The 15,641-nt window shown below is 38.9% G+C and overlaps 1 protein-coding gene across 1 annotated transcript in view; it reads right to left on the bottom strand.

Moving 5' to 3' along the window:
- myo3a (myosin IIIA) overlaps positions 1-15,641 on the bottom strand; it is a 132,075-nt gene that overhangs the window by 10,597 nt on the left and 105,837 nt on the right. The window contains exons 23-28 of the mRNA XM_062992288.1: positions 13,287-13,388; positions 10,786-10,991; positions 9,156-9,267; positions 8,173-8,335; positions 5,911-6,837; positions 3,975-4,091 (exon numbers count right to left, since the gene is read on the bottom strand). Of these exons, the coding sequence (XP_062848358.1) occupies positions 3,975-4,091; positions 5,911-6,837; positions 8,173-8,335; positions 9,156-9,267; positions 10,786-10,991; positions 13,287-13,388 (1,627 nt within the window). The remainder of the gene's footprint in view (positions 1-3,974; positions 4,092-5,910; positions 6,838-8,172; positions 8,336-9,155; positions 9,268-10,785; positions 10,992-13,286; positions 13,389-15,641) is intronic.

The following is a 15,641-nucleotide window of genomic DNA, read 5'->3' as shown; positions in this document are numbered from 1 at the left end:
TTCTGGATCACTGAGATTATTAATAGGTATGAATATTTGACATGTTATTATAGTATTATAGTATCTGCATGTTTCTGGGCAAAGTCAATGAATCAATGCCCACCAGGGAAGATGAAGTTTGTTATATTTATTGAACATGCCACTACAAAGGTCATCAGTAATTTTTCATCTCTCAGAGGAATGAAACCAATTGAACGTGCTTATAATAATGTTTGTCGTAATTGTTCTCTCATTTTCTCATGAAACATCATTAGCATTTAATGACCTTTGAAGAAAGGAAAATATGACTGACATTTAAATGCTCATATGGTTTCTTTTATTATTAGGTTAGACAATTTTTGCAAGACATGTCATCACTGATAAATTAGCTAACAATTGTCACCTGAAGAAAATTCAATTTAGGTCAGTGACAAACGTGATGGACCTTCAAATTGCTAAGAACAGTTTTAATAAGAATAGGGCAAAATTATTCAATCACACTTTGAAAAATTATTAATCCTTATCCAATTAGACTACTGGCCACAATAGCTGCCAAACATTACTATTTCAAGCGCCTAACAAAGGGGGGTGTTTTAGTTTCTAAAATGTTATGTTTTTTTCTATTTATTTATGCATTCTCTCCAATTTTTCTCCCGATTTAGTGTAGTCAATTTGTCTTCTGCTGCTGGGGATCCACGATTGCAATCGAGGATATATTGCTGCTCACGCCTTCTCCGACCCGTGCGCAGTCCTAGTGGAACCCATCTTTTCGACCATGAATTCTGCACAGGCGCCTCTATCTGCTAATCCTTGCACAGCATTTGAAGACCCCACCCACATAGTCCAGTTATGCCTAGTTAACACTACACGATTTTTGCCCAGATTTTCGCTCGCCGACTGGTCGCCACTAGATTTGCCAGCTCGGCGAGTGCTGAGGAGAGATACAGTATCTAGCAAGTTGAATATCTGGATCAGTAGGTTGCGACTGGCAATGAGTGTGGTGAGGGGGATAATATAGTTTCTATCAGAATACATCGGCACACACAAGCTTCACAAACCACAATACCAACGCTGCATTACAAAAAATATTCATTAACCTCCAACTCGCTACAGAACAGAACAATCCCTGCTGGTCGTGCTGCCAAATCCACTCTGATTCATTTATTTTTCCTCTTTGAATTTTATGCTGCACATCAGCGCACAAACAACTTTGATCGCTCGCTATACTTGCTGACGTGAATTTTTGGACGTGGTATCATTAAACCCCTCACCACTTCTCGCGTGTGTTTTCGTGACAAAACGTAGTTTGGGAGACCAGAGAAGCTTGCCTGCGATTCCAGTTGGTAAAAGATCATGTAGTGTGAAACCCCCTATCGCCGATCAGTCGTGTGTGTTGTGCTGGTATGAGTGGATCAGATACAGCAGCGCTGCTGGAGTTTTTAAATACCGTGTCCACTCACTGTCCACTCTATTAGACACTCCTACCTAGTTGGTCCACCTTGTAGATGTAAAGTCAGAGACGATCGCTCATCTATTGCTGCTGCTTAAGTTGGTCATCTTGTAGACCTTCATCAGTGGTCACAGGACGCTGCCTACGGGGCGCTGTTGGCTGGATATATTTTTGGTTGGTGGACTATTCTCATTGCAGCAGTGACAGTGATGTGTTTAAAAACTCCATCAGCGCTGCTGTGTCTTATCCACTCATACCAGCACAACACACATTAACACACCACCACCATGTCAGTGTCACTGCAGTGCTGAGAATGAGCCACCACCCAAATAATAACTACTCTGTAGTGGTCCTGGGAAAGTCCTGACTATTAAAGAACAGCATTAAAGGCTAACAAAGCATGCAGAGAAACAGATAGACTACAGTCAGTAATTGTAGAACTACAAAGTGCTTCTATATGGTAAGTGAAGCCGATAAAACGGGCAATGTGTGTAGGAACAAGGAGGTGGTTTTAATGTTATGGCTGATCGGTGTACAAGACAAGGAGTATAATTGTTATAATTATTATAATAACATAATTATAATAACATTATTCTTGTTATTATTATTATTATTATTATCATAATTGCACTTGTCAATTACGCTAGCCCATAACTGCTGGGATCCAGGGTAAGTATCTTCAGCAATGTTATCGGCCAGTCGAGCATCTACATACAGGCATGACAGACTAAGTTTAAGGGGGGATTTCCGAGGCCCTGTGATGGATCCAATGCACCCTGTTTAACGTGTCCTGTCCAAGGCAGCAAAGCATTAAGCGTCCAGTGATTTTGCGACCCCCCTTAAAAATAAAATAAATGGGAACTCTATGTTCTTGTATGTTGTAAGCATGTTGGGTCTTTATCTCATATTCTGCGTGTGTGTGACAGGAAAAAAAGCATGACCTTTTGCTTTAAAAGCACTTGAACTGTGCTATCTATTGCATGCCAATCACTACAAGCGGTCAAAACAACAATCATCATTCTGACAGTGGTGTTTCAGCAGCTGTGAGTGTGCAATATCAGATTCTGCACCTCCACAATAAAGAACATTTACTGATCTTTTACTGTTTCTTTTCTCTCCAGCTGTCCTTTCTCCTCTCCCATCCTCACAAACCAATTACACATATCAGCTGATAAAATCAAATGAACAATAGATCCGCTCCGCAGGGGGAATTTTCGGATGACACGGCTCACCGCACTGTTTTGGCACTTGAAGTCTCCCACGTTTGATATAATCAGGCGGCAGTAAAGAAAAAAGAAACTTCATTTGGTGATAACACCTACAGAGACAATAATCTTTAACTGAGCAAAATAAAGACTTAGCACATGCTGCTGGTTGGGCTTTAAATACCAGCATATGCATGGTGCAAGGGTATGACAGTAAAAAGGCAAGAATGAGGTATGGTGAGAAAGTGATAAAGGAGAGTGTTTGCATGCCCACACTCTTCCACATCACCCTTAACAAATCTCTATTACACTCAGGGTGAGAGCTAAATGTCCAAATTGAAGTCCAATAGAGCTAAATGATTGAAGTTTACATTACCATATTTCTTCCAAGAAGTGCTATTTTGGACTGTAATGTTCATTGTTGTTATTAACAGAAGTATCTAAAACATGGTAGCCATAGTCAAGCAGACTTTAAATCACCATAGCTTTAACAAAGCATCCCCTGTTTAAAATTTTTATTGGCACTTGATGTTTGTGACTGTCCCTCAAGTTTTTGTAAATTACACATTTATCAGTTGACCAATAAAGCAAATAAAATAAAGCCAATGATGAAGTATTTTAGAGTAGCAGGATATTTTGTTAATACTGCCATGTCACAGTTATTCAACTCTAACATAATACTCACGCACTCACTTTCTTAACCATTTATCCAATTAGGGTCGCGTAGGGGTGCTGGAGCCTATCCCAGCTTTTCAATGGGCGCAAGGCACACAGTAACACCCCGGATGGGGCGCCGGTCCATCGCAGGGCAGACACATATACACACACATACACACCCATTCACCTATAGGGCACTTCAGTGTCTCCAATTAACCTGACTGCATGTTTTTGGACTGTGGGAGGAAACCCACACAAACACAGGGAGAACATGCAAACTCCGCACAGAAAGGACCACCCCGCCTGGAGATCGAACCCAGGACCTTCTTGCTGTGAGGCGACAGTTCTACCCACCGAGCCACCATGCCGGCCTTAACATAATACTGCCAATCTTAAAACCTACTGCTAGTCTGTATGACCCAAAGTTAGGTTACAACGTGATTAAATCATTAGGAACTCAATAACAAGCCTTCAGCTGTGATGTGTAATATAAACACCACCCAGATATCCAAGTGTTCAAGGTGTGTTGCAACCATGGTGAAAACTAAGAAGCTGAGAGAGGAAGTAATTTCATTGCACTCAAATTCCAAGGAGTATAAGAAGATTTCCAAGACCTTATACACTCCTAGAGACATAATTAGAAGTATTGTCTAGACGTTTGTAAGCTTCATGTGGAGCTTTACCTGAATTCTGCTGATCAGTCAGGGAAAAGTTGGTTATGGGAGTTCCTTTTGAAAACATGCCATTTTTCTCAGGATCGATCTGATGAGCCATTATGATTTGGTTCAGCTTCTCCTGCACTGTGGATTTCTGGACAGAAGGACAAAAATGTTGCAGTTACCAAGAAAGTATACAGTCTATCATATCTACTGATGCCATTTAGTCTTGTCAATGTCCAGGGTGTAAAAATTAAAGGCAACAAATGGTCAACTGCTCCTGCATGGTAAAATAGTTTGATGCAATTTGCTCCAAAGTAATTTGCTCTCTATAATCACTGCATTAATAGCAGCGGTCAACATTAGTATTGACCCTGCATACAACTAGGTACTTAGTTTTCATGTCCTAAATTTAAAGGGGACTAGGAACTAGACATATGCAGGTTCTGGACATTATGCCTTCACCCTCTGATCTACTGCACCCGATACACAAAGCCAGTAAACAAAATTATTTTTTGTCACTGTCATGTGGTGTTCAGGTTCATCCTGTTCTTTAACCCTTTTAATACGCTCTGTGCTAATTGTACTAAGCTGTTTGCACTAGTTTTAGGAGCAATTCAGTCACATGCAAATTTGTGTTTTATGCATAGTTTACACTAAAATCATGGTACAAGATCAAACCCTAACCATAACCCTAAACCACTAAATCATGGTACAGGAGCAAGAATGGAAGATGCCTTACTATGTATTACAACCAATTCCTTCCACTTGTGTAACAGTCTCAGTCTCCCCCTGTGGCACATGGACTCTATGACTGTGTTTAAAACAGCCTACAACAAACCACTCTCCTACTGATAGGTTCTCAAATAAATATGCAGTATACAGTATGTGACCAAATATTTTTTTCCATTACGCAAAGGATACCTGGTTGCCAGGTCCATGTTTGATTTCACAGATTTGAGATTCTTTTTAACCTGAGAAACAGGTTAATTTATTCACTCTCTGATTAAAATGTTAACATTTTACATGAAATTAAATGTATTAATTAATAAAATGACCTTACGATGTTGTCTTCTCATACACTTTATGGTCGCAAGTATGTGGGCATTAGACAATAAGCTTTTTAGACATACTATTCAAAACCATGGGCGTTAAAAGGAGTTCCTTTAATAGGAGCCTTCCTTTTAAAGCCTTAACAGCATTCACCCTTTTGGAAAGGCTTTCCCCCCAAATATGGACATTTGTGCAAAATCAACTGCCTTCTAGACAGAGAGGTCTGGCTCCAAATCAACATTTAAATTTGTCCTAAAGGTGTTCAGTAGGTTAAGGTCAGAGTTCTGTGTCTGTTACTGAAGTTAAATTCATCCAAACATGTCTTTATACACATATGCACATAATGGAATAGGAACAGACACTCCCCAAACTTACCAAAAGGTTCTAAGCATATATGTTATATAATCCATACCCCTTCAGGATAAAAAAGAATGCCTTTATTTGTCATATATACATATACAGTATAATCAAATTCTTTCTTTGCATATCCCAGTTTGTTTTTGGAAGCTGGGGTCAGAGCGCAGGGTCAGCCATTGTACGGTTCCCCCTGGAGTAAACAGGGTTAAGGGCCTTGCTCAAGGACCCAACAGTGGCTGCATGGCAGAGCTGGGATTTGAACTCTTAACCATTCAGTTAATAGCCCAACGCTCTACCCACTAGGTTACCACTGTCCCTAAACCTAAATTTAAAACCTATTTAGCGAATAGTGTGGTTAACATGCTTAATCTTAAATATTAGGAAGGGTGTCCACATAATTGTAACCAGATTTTCCTCCTTTTTAAGCCTGTTGTATTGGTCAGTGATTTTGGAAGCATTTAATAAAATATTTGAGGTTTTTCCTGGTTAGGAAACCCATCACAGGGTCTAACCCATCACGGGCCTTAATGGATTGTCTGTATGTCTGTATGACGCTTGTCTTGACTCATTGTACTTACCTGTTTAGCAAAATCTTCTTCTTCCTCGTCTTTTTGTGCCGCTTGCTCATCATTTTGCCCCTGCTCCTCCCCAGCCCCATTTTCCAGCTCTGGAGCATCCGGGATCCCTTCCTTCTTTTCCTCCTCTTCACCGTTTTCGGCAGTGGGTTCTGTGCCATCATTGTTTGCTTCTTTTTCTGCTTTAAGTCTCTTTCTTTCTCTGTATCCTCTGTAGTTGCTCTGAATAACAATGGCTGCTTTCTCCTCATTTGGATCTGCTGGACTGCTGCTGGGCTCTTCTGTACTCTCTTCCGCTCCTGGAGCTTCAGATGGTGGTTCCCCATCCTGCTCTGCTTGACTGGTGTTGGATTCTTCTGCTGTCTGTTCCTCCTCTGCCTGAGCTTCAGGTGGTGACTCTACTGCTTCTTCTGATTCACCGGTGCTCAGCTCTTCTGCTGGCTTTTCTTCTGTTGCTGCATCATCCTGGTTTTCAGGTGGTGGGTCCGTTGTCTCATTGGCTTCACTGGTGCTCGAATCTTCTGCTGCTTTCTCTTCCTCTGCTGGCGTTTCAGTTGGATTTTCTGCTCCTTCCTCTCCTGTTTCCTCTGGCTTTTCTTCCACTAATGGCTCTGCAGCCAACTCCTGGTCCTCAGTCTGGGTGCTTGATTCTTTTCTTCGATTAGCTGGAAGCGTCCCTTCCTCCTGAAGCCTTTTGCGTTCTTTATACCCCCTGTAGTTGCTCTGGATAACTGTGGCAGCTTTGTTCTCATCCATTGTGGGTTCCTTTGTTGCATCCTCTACCTTTTCTTCAGTATTATCAGGTGCAGATTCTTTATCTGAAGATGGAGCATCTTCTTTTGTATCTTCTGTGTTTTGTTCTTTTAGCTTTTTAAATTCCTTTCTCGCCAGATACCCTCTATACACTATACAAAAAGGTAAAGAATTCCTTATAAGAATGACAACTGTAATTTTACATTTACATTTAAATCATTTAACAGACACCTTCATCAAAAGTGACTTACACTTGTAGTCAATTATAATACAAGCAATTGAGAGTTAAGTGCTCTCAATTGCTCTAGGGCTCAAAAAGTGGTGTTGGTGGGGCTTGAACCAGCAACCTTCTGCTAACTAGCCCAGTACTACCACTACTCTGTACTGTGGTACCACTGCTCTGACCAAGACAAAAGATTTTTAATCACTTCACAATTAAAACCTAATGGGTTACTTTCACTATCAACGTTTAAGCTTTAAGTCACAAGCAGCGTCCATACAATACAATAATTAACTAGTTTGCACTTGTTAAAGACCCATCATGCATGTAACAAATTTATACAATGGTGACATTTAAAATGTAAAATTGTGGGCCTTAAAGACCTAGATGTGCCTTCCCAAACTATGTCCAACTGAATTTCAACAGTTCAATTTCTAAGTGAGCTCTATACACATCTTTAAAATAATTAAAGGAAACTACAGGAATACACCTGAAAACAGTGCCAGCAAAGGGTCTGAGTATTTTATTAGTAATAGTTAATAAGAAATACGTTTTTGCTCCAAAATCAGCACCTTAATGCTCTATCGAAGTCTGTTACTATAAATGCCTCTGTAGAAGAATTTTGTGGTTAGATAAAACAAAGATTGATTTAATTGGTTGTAGCAGCCAAAAGTACACTATATGGACAAAAGTAGGTGGACACATAACCATGAGTTAGTTGGACGTCTCATTCCAAAACCATGGGCATAAACATAGTGTTGACCCCACTGTGTGGATGTCACAGCGTGTTTGTAAGAATTTGTGCCCATGAAGTAAGAGCATCTGTGAGGTCAGGTATTGATGCTAGACAAAAAGGATTGGCCCACAATTGATGTTCCGAGTTCTTCCTAGAGTGTTCAGTAGTGTTGAGGTTAGGGCTTTATGCACGTCACTGAAGTTCCTTCACACCAAACATTAAACCATTAGTCTTGGACATTCCTATTTAATACCAACAATACTGCACCCATTGTTAAGCATGAAGGTGGAGGTATTATGCTCTGAGGCTGTTTTACTGGCAATGAATTATAGTGGGGACAAAATACTTACTTTTACATTTTTTCCCAAAAATAAAAATAAAATCTATACAATAGCCTTTATAGACAAACAAATACAGTTAGTTCCAATCATTCAGTCAGAAAAAAGGGTTCATGGGTAAATTGAAATATCTGATAAAATCAATAATCTGATAGAAAACACATGCACTGCAGTGTAGTTAGCATGTGCTTACCTGACTGTATGATTACAGCACTTTGCACTCTCTTTTCCTTAACCTTTTTGTAGCTTCGGTGTGCCAGCCAACCCCGCACACATGCCTGCGCCAGCACAATATGGTCCATATTCTTCTTGATCGTCAGGTTTAAGTTCTCCACATCATAATACTTCAGAAAGACCTAAAAGAAAAAACAAACATTAGATTTGTCACCAGACCTTTACAACCTTTAAAACAAGCTAATCAATTCTGACTTTGAGTCATTATTTAGCATTTCATCGACATTGACCTCTTGGTTTTTACCACAGTTGGAAAGTTGATTTGAAAACTATCCATAAATGTAAAAGGTTAAAAAAAAATGATGAATTATAGCGATGGTTAATTTTTTACGTAGAATAAAGTTCCCAAAAAGAAAATCTGAAAATATAATAAATATAATTAATTTCATTATTTGAAATAAGTTGTTTATAAATAAACACAGATTATTATTTTTTATTTCTTTACAAGCATCTCTTTTACAAGTAACCAAACTTCCTGCCAAAATAATGAAATATGTTTCGTACATATTGCATATAAATATGAGTAATAAAAATAATAACTTAGAAATTTCAGTATGAATAATAAAAAATCCTTTAAATGAATCATTTTAAATTATGATAAATAAACATAATACCCACTTAGACATAACAATATAATATAACAATATAACAAATAAAACATTACTTTGGATATATGAGTCAAAGATCATGCACCCAGTGGAGATCACAATGAATGTTCATGGAAGCTTGTAGCAGATTAGGCAAAATGTCTTGATATTTAAGCTAGTACAACCTGACACAGGTCTTTGTTCTGTTATCAAATAATCCTTCAAAAACCTGCACCTGCATTGCTACCTGAGCTAATGAATCAACCTTTAGGAGAAGTACTGTAAAGCTGTCAGTTCAAAATGAAGTACATAATACTGCAGTTTATCCAAGTATAGGTACATGCCACATTTCTACCTTTGTCTTTCCCAAAACACAGTTTTCCAGCTTCAACTTCTCAAGAATAGCTGAACATGTTTCAGGAGTCCCAGCTGGTTCTTCAGTCACTTTAAAAGCCAGGGTGTAATATCTGAAAATAGAATACAATGAAATGGTACATTGTGGAATTAATATAATTATTAAAAAATAAAAATCTGCTAGTCAAATAAACCCCAACTGTCAATTAAATTTGGTTAACTGATTGATTAACCAAACAAGTGGCAACTATTTTATATAGGGCCAGGCAGGGCTAAGTAGCTTTTTTTTCAATAATTAAAAGCAAATATGTAAGTTTTTTTATATTTTTGTTGTAAATATTACTGAAACCCTGTGCACTCAGTCTAGCACATTAGCCCACCAATGCTGAGATCACCACTCTCTGAGGGTGGGCGGGCCAAAGGGGTTCCTTATTACTGCTGCAATTGTGGCTTGATGGCTGGTCAATAGAGCCTGTACAGAGATGGTGATTAATGGAGATCAGTGTGTCTCTCCATATTTGATACTGATTGCTCTGTGAAACTGCCTTGTGCAGGTGAAAAGAAGGGGTTGGGCTACTGCATACACATTGGAGGGGGAATTGTGTTAGGTACAGACCGACACAGTCAGGATCAGGGCCTGATAAAGAGGAAAATTGAAAGTAAATTACATCAATCCATTTGGAATAAATTGGAATGTCCTGTTCAATATCAGTGTCCAAGCTAAAAACGCTTTTTTAACAAAATTGTGGGATGATGGGTGCGTAAGAGCAGAGCTCCTGGTTTATTTACTTTGGGTTTAAACAGTGAATGTGAACTAATATAACAAAGAAAACAATGTATGAGGTATGGAGATGAACAGACAACGTTTGTGTGCTTTCACAGTTACAAGTGCTTGAGGCCGGATTTGAACCGGCAACACCCTGAAAACCAAGGAGCAGTGCTTTACCACTTTACCTAAAAAGGCAGGAACGTCAAACAAAGAAGATGCTGAAAATGGAGTACTCAAACAAAGGAAGGCAATAGTAAACAGATTAAGTTCTAACACAAAACTATCCTCAGGCTTGGAGCTGAAAACACTCTTTTAACTAAAATGTTTGTTTTCTCAGTTAATAATCTTAGACAGTGAGTGAGCTGAACCCTTTAAATTCAACCAGATTATCAACCAGAAGTTTAGACCTCAGTTAATCTGTAAACTTTGATATTATTATTACTTTATTTCATTCATTTATTTTCCTTTCTTCTCTCTCTTTTCTTTTACTTGTTTGTTGTAGCTTTCTTTTTCTTTTCTTTTCACCGTTTTGCTAGTTACCATACCGTCTGCCCCTCTACAAAGGTGCAGCACTGAGCCATGCTTTGGGTGAGCTTTTTATGCAGAGCCCAGCAGGTGTGTCTGATCAGCCATGATCAGCAGTAATCAGCACTGGGGCTTCTGGGAAATGGAGTTCTGAGAGCTGCTCTCAGCTGCTTTATTACTGCACCGCCCAGACCCACTGCTGGTGACTGGCGGCGTTGACCGACCCTTTACAAGAATGGGCACAAATTCCCACAAACAGCCTTACGTAGTCAATGTTTTAGACTAAAATTGACAGCTTTTGCTTAATTGTGATAAGCTATCGGTTGCTGACAATGACCTTTCAACAAAACTGGCGAAAAGAATGCGATGCGAATAGCCCTGTTTCCGGATCTTAGCCGTCTCCAAGATGCCAGTGTAGCGTAGCTGAGTCACAACCTTCTCCCTGTCATACTTCTGTGCCTGCTTGTCTTCGTTGGGTTTGATACAGCGGACAAAGTGAGGCTGTGCTGTCTCCATCTTCCAAAGCAGGTCCATCAGGGAATTCTACACCAATAAAATAAATAAATAAAACATCAATATGTCATACAGTCTTATCTCACTAAAGGTTAATTAAAATATATAGCAACTCAAGTAGTACAAATTAAAGTAAACAAAAGAAATCCCTGGGGGGAGGCAGAAGGATGAGGTCCTGCCATTCTAAAACATTTCTATCAACAACTGATAGGAACACTGACAGATCCTAACATTATGCAAAGTTAGTGAGTGTAATTTGTATTTGTTTCTTAGTACATTAGGGGGACATGTTGAGCATCTGAATACTGGGGGGACACATCTTCCCCAATGTATATTGTATTCTTAAATCAAGCTGACATGGTGGCTAAGATGGGTACTGAAGACCTGAATTTGATCCTTGCCTCCTTAGTTTCAGGGAGTGTCCTATTTGTATATTTATCGAATCTGGATTTTTTGATGTGGGGAGGGACGTAGGCATTTGTATTGTATCAATTGAATTTCCTTTTCAGTGTCCAATGGCCTCAAGCTATTTATTTTTGTGAAAACAGTTATTGTCTTTAAAACATTTTCAGTTACACTTTCACACCTAAAAGTCACTTTGATGAAAGCTTATGCTAAAAGCATATACATTATTTAATATAATTGATTTTATACACCTATTAGCACTAGGTGTGGATGAAACACCTACACTGCAGAGATGGGGACTCGAGTTTCAAATGACTCAGACTCGACTCATGACTCGTAAAAAAATGACTCGTAAACAACAAGAGTCCCTAGCCACATGGTCCCTACTGAGTGCCCTTGTGTACCCTACGTCGTGCACTTCACTGGAACAGCTGGTGTGAATGGAACGCTCCTACAGAATTGGCGCTAACGGTTGAAAGACCGCTTTCTGAACCAATCAGATTTTAACCAATTAAATTTTAAGTAAGAAATGCTGTTATTTGCATTTATTCAGTTTGCGTCACACAGATGATGTGTCAATGAAACACTTGATTGGCTTTCTAACGAGTTAGTGTTTTACTTCACAACTGGGAAAAGTCTGGAGGCTTTTAATTATAAGCACATTTACAAAATAATGAATTATATTCCGAATGGGACAACACATGGTTATAAATTTAATACCATCTGGAACAACATAAGCTAAGGTAAACAGTGGTTATGCTTTGTTTTTTTGCTGTGTTTTGGATTTTGGCTGCTCTGCCCTAATTTATCGCACGCTTTTGTTTTGCAATGAAAACAAAACGTCAGTTTAAGCTTTTAACTGGTACCTTCTTGTTACGGAAATTACATTCATTTGCACAATGACTACGAAAGTAAAGGCACTAAGTAAAACGGTAAAATACAGTTGCTAATCTGTTGTTGTTTTTATCTGAACTTACATATCATTTGTTTATTTCTACGCTACATTTCGAATATACACTGCGTGGCCAAAAAAAAAGGTCACACACTGTAATATTTCGTTGGACCGCCTTTAGCTTTGATTACGGCACGCATTTGCTGTGGCATCGTTTCCACAAGCTTCTGCAATGTCACAACATTTATTTCTGTCCAGAGTTGCATACATTTTTTTTCAAGAGCTTGTATTGATGATGGGAGATTTGGAACACTGCGCAAAGTCTTCTCCAGCACATCCCAAAGATTCTCAATGGGGTTCAGGTCTGGACTCTGTGGTGGCCAATCCATGTGTGAAAATGATGTCTCATGCTCCCTGAACCACACTTTCACAATTTGAGCCCGATGAATCCTGGCATTGTCATCTTGGAATATGCCCGTGCCATCAGGGAAGAAAAAAATCCACTGATGGAATAACCTGGTAATTCAGTATATTCAAGTAGTCAGCTGACCTCATTCTTTGGGCACATAACGTTGCTAAACCTAGACCTGACCAACTGCAGCAACCCCAGATCATAGCACTGCCCCCACAGGCTTGTACGGTAGGCACTAGGCATAATGGGTGCATCACTTTAGCCGCCTCTCTTCTTACCCTGATGCGCCCATCACTGTGGAACAGGGTAAATCTGGACTCATCAGACCACATGACCTTCTTCCATTGCTCCAGAGTCCAATCTTTATGTTTTTGCCGGTTAGCCTCACTGACAAGTGGTTTTCTTAAGGCTACACAGCTGTTTAGTCTAAAGACTCGTTACTTGACATCTCGTGACTTGATGTGAACATCTCTGGTAAGGTGTATTTAGGCACTTTTTATCTTTTCCATGTTAATTCAATGTAGAGGCACTAACAGAAGTCATTCATGTAATCAACCCTTTCACCCAGTTTAAGTTCCATAAATATTAACAAAACATGTTATTCATAAATTCTCACTTTGAAGTAGGAGGCGACAGTTTGATTCCTCATGTTGGTGGTCTCTCGAGGATGATGTATGCCTTCTCCCATGCCCTCACCCTGCACAGACAGAATATTCAGCTTATTTAACACTCTCAGCCATGAGCAGTTATGGATTCAAGGGCAGGCCAAGGGTCTAATGGCTTTCTAATGACACACATAAATACTGTCAGGGAAAAATGAGGGACTGTCATTTCTAAAACAGGCTTCTAAATATGGTGAATTTATGCCTTTAAATGGTGAACCCATACAATAAAACAGAAGATAAGGGTAAAGGCAGGGGTCAGGGTGAATACATGGTCACTGTAAAGTAGCATGGTGTGATTGCTGTATAAGATGAATGTTTTTATGTAGGTGAGTGCTATTTTCTGAAAGTCAAGATTACCAATGACATAAAAAAGTATATATACAGTCGTGTTAAAAAAAATAGCAGTCCAACACCATTAACTTGATAAATCTAAAAAAACTAAAAAAGTTTTTAGTAGAAATGCTATTTCTACATAGCAAAAAATTTACTTGAAAGTGTAGTAGAGTATTGAAAACAAAACAAACCCAACAATTAGGACATGCGTGCCACTCATTCTGAGTAATCGAAGCATTGATTGAAAGGGGGTTGTTCAAAATATTAGCAGTGAGGAGTTCAATTGGTGAAATCATTCATTCTGCAGAAGAACGGGTGTCAATTTTGGCCCTTATTTAAGGTAGGAGGGTGGCAAATGTTGCACAGGTTGGTCATAGCGCATTTCCTTCTGAAATACTGGGTAAAATGGGTTGTTCCAGACATTGTTCTGATGAACAGCGTCCTTTGATTAAAAAGTTGATTTTAGAGGGAAAAAACATACAGAGAAGTGCAGCAAATGATAGGCTGCTCAGCTAAAATGATCTCAAATGCCTTAAAGTGACAACCAAAACCTGAAAGATGCAGAAGGAAGTGTGGAACTACTGTTTGAATAGATCAAAGAATAGCCAGAATGACAAAGGTTCAGCCGGTGATCACCTCCAGAAAGATCAAAGAACATCTGAAGTTCCCAGTGAGTACAGAAGATGATTAAGTGAAGCCAATTTACCAGCAGGAACTCCTGCAAAGTCCCGTTGTTAAGATAAAGACGTGTCCTGAATGGGTTCAAATTTCCCAAAGAACACATTGACTGGTCCAAAGAGAAATGGCTCAACATTTTGTGGACTGGTGAAAGCAAAATTGTTCTTTTTGGGTCAAGTGGCCATAGACAGTATGTCAGATGACCCTCGAGCACTGAATTAGAGCCAAAGTACACTGTGAAGACAGTAAAGCATGGTGGTACAAAACTATGATATGAGGATGTTTTTCATACCATGGTGTTACGTCTATTTATCACATACGAGGGATCATGGATCAGTTTAAATATATCAGAATACTTGAGCAGATCATGTTGCCCTATGTCGAAGAAGAAATGCCCTTAAAATGGGTGTTTCAACATGACAATGACCCAAAACATCTTGGTTACAGACAAACAAGATTGAGGTAATAGAGTGGCCAGCACAATCCCCTGACTTCAATCCCATAGAGAACTTGTGGGCTGATATCTGAAACACGTTTTTTTGAGGCAAAACCCAAAATTGCAGAAGAACTGTGGAATGTAGTCTAATCATCCTGGACTGGAATACCTGTTCAGAGGTGCCAGAAGTTGGTCGACTCCATGCAACACAGATCTTGGAAACAATTGTTATGCCACTAAATATTAGTTCAGTAATTTAAAGTAAAGTGAAACCTCAAAGATTTTCAGTTTATAGATAAATTTTTTGAGTTTTTAAAGAAAAATGCTGGCACTGCTATTTTTTTGAACAGCCTAATATTCATTTTTCTTAACTTTCTGTAAAGGATTAACACAAACTGGCTAAATGTTGTTAATGTTTTGATTTAGAATTGAAGGTGTAATATTTTCAGTGCATTTGCATTTATGGAAATAAAAGTTATTATAATGATTTTGTGCTTTATTCACTTTTTTAAAATCACTGCTATTTTTTTGAACACTACTGTATGTATATATATATATATATATATATATATATATATATACCTTTAATTTGTCATATCAATTTAATTTTAGAGAATTTCTCATGTAATTTCTCAGGTTCTGTCCTTTTTTTGGGAGTACAAATCAGATCATACGTTATGTGTATACTAAGCTTTACAGTTTGGGTGATTGTTGGTAAACCTCAGCCAGCAAACTGCTCTAGCAAGCACACTGGTGGTTTTGGATTAAGTGTTCATAAACATAAACCATAGGCCCCGCGGAGGTCAACACAGCAGATCGGTTGTTACACTGGTCACAGATGCAGATTGTTGTGTCAGTT

This window comes from Trichomycterus rosablanca, chromosome 3 (assembly GCF_030014385.1).
Source record: "Trichomycterus rosablanca isolate fTriRos1 chromosome 3, fTriRos1.hap1, whole genome shotgun sequence".
NCBI lineage: Eukaryota > Metazoa > Chordata > Actinopteri > Siluriformes > Trichomycteridae > Trichomycterus > Trichomycterus rosablanca.
Note: the sequence above shows the minus strand (reverse complement) of the source record. Positions and strands in the feature narration are given on the sequence as shown.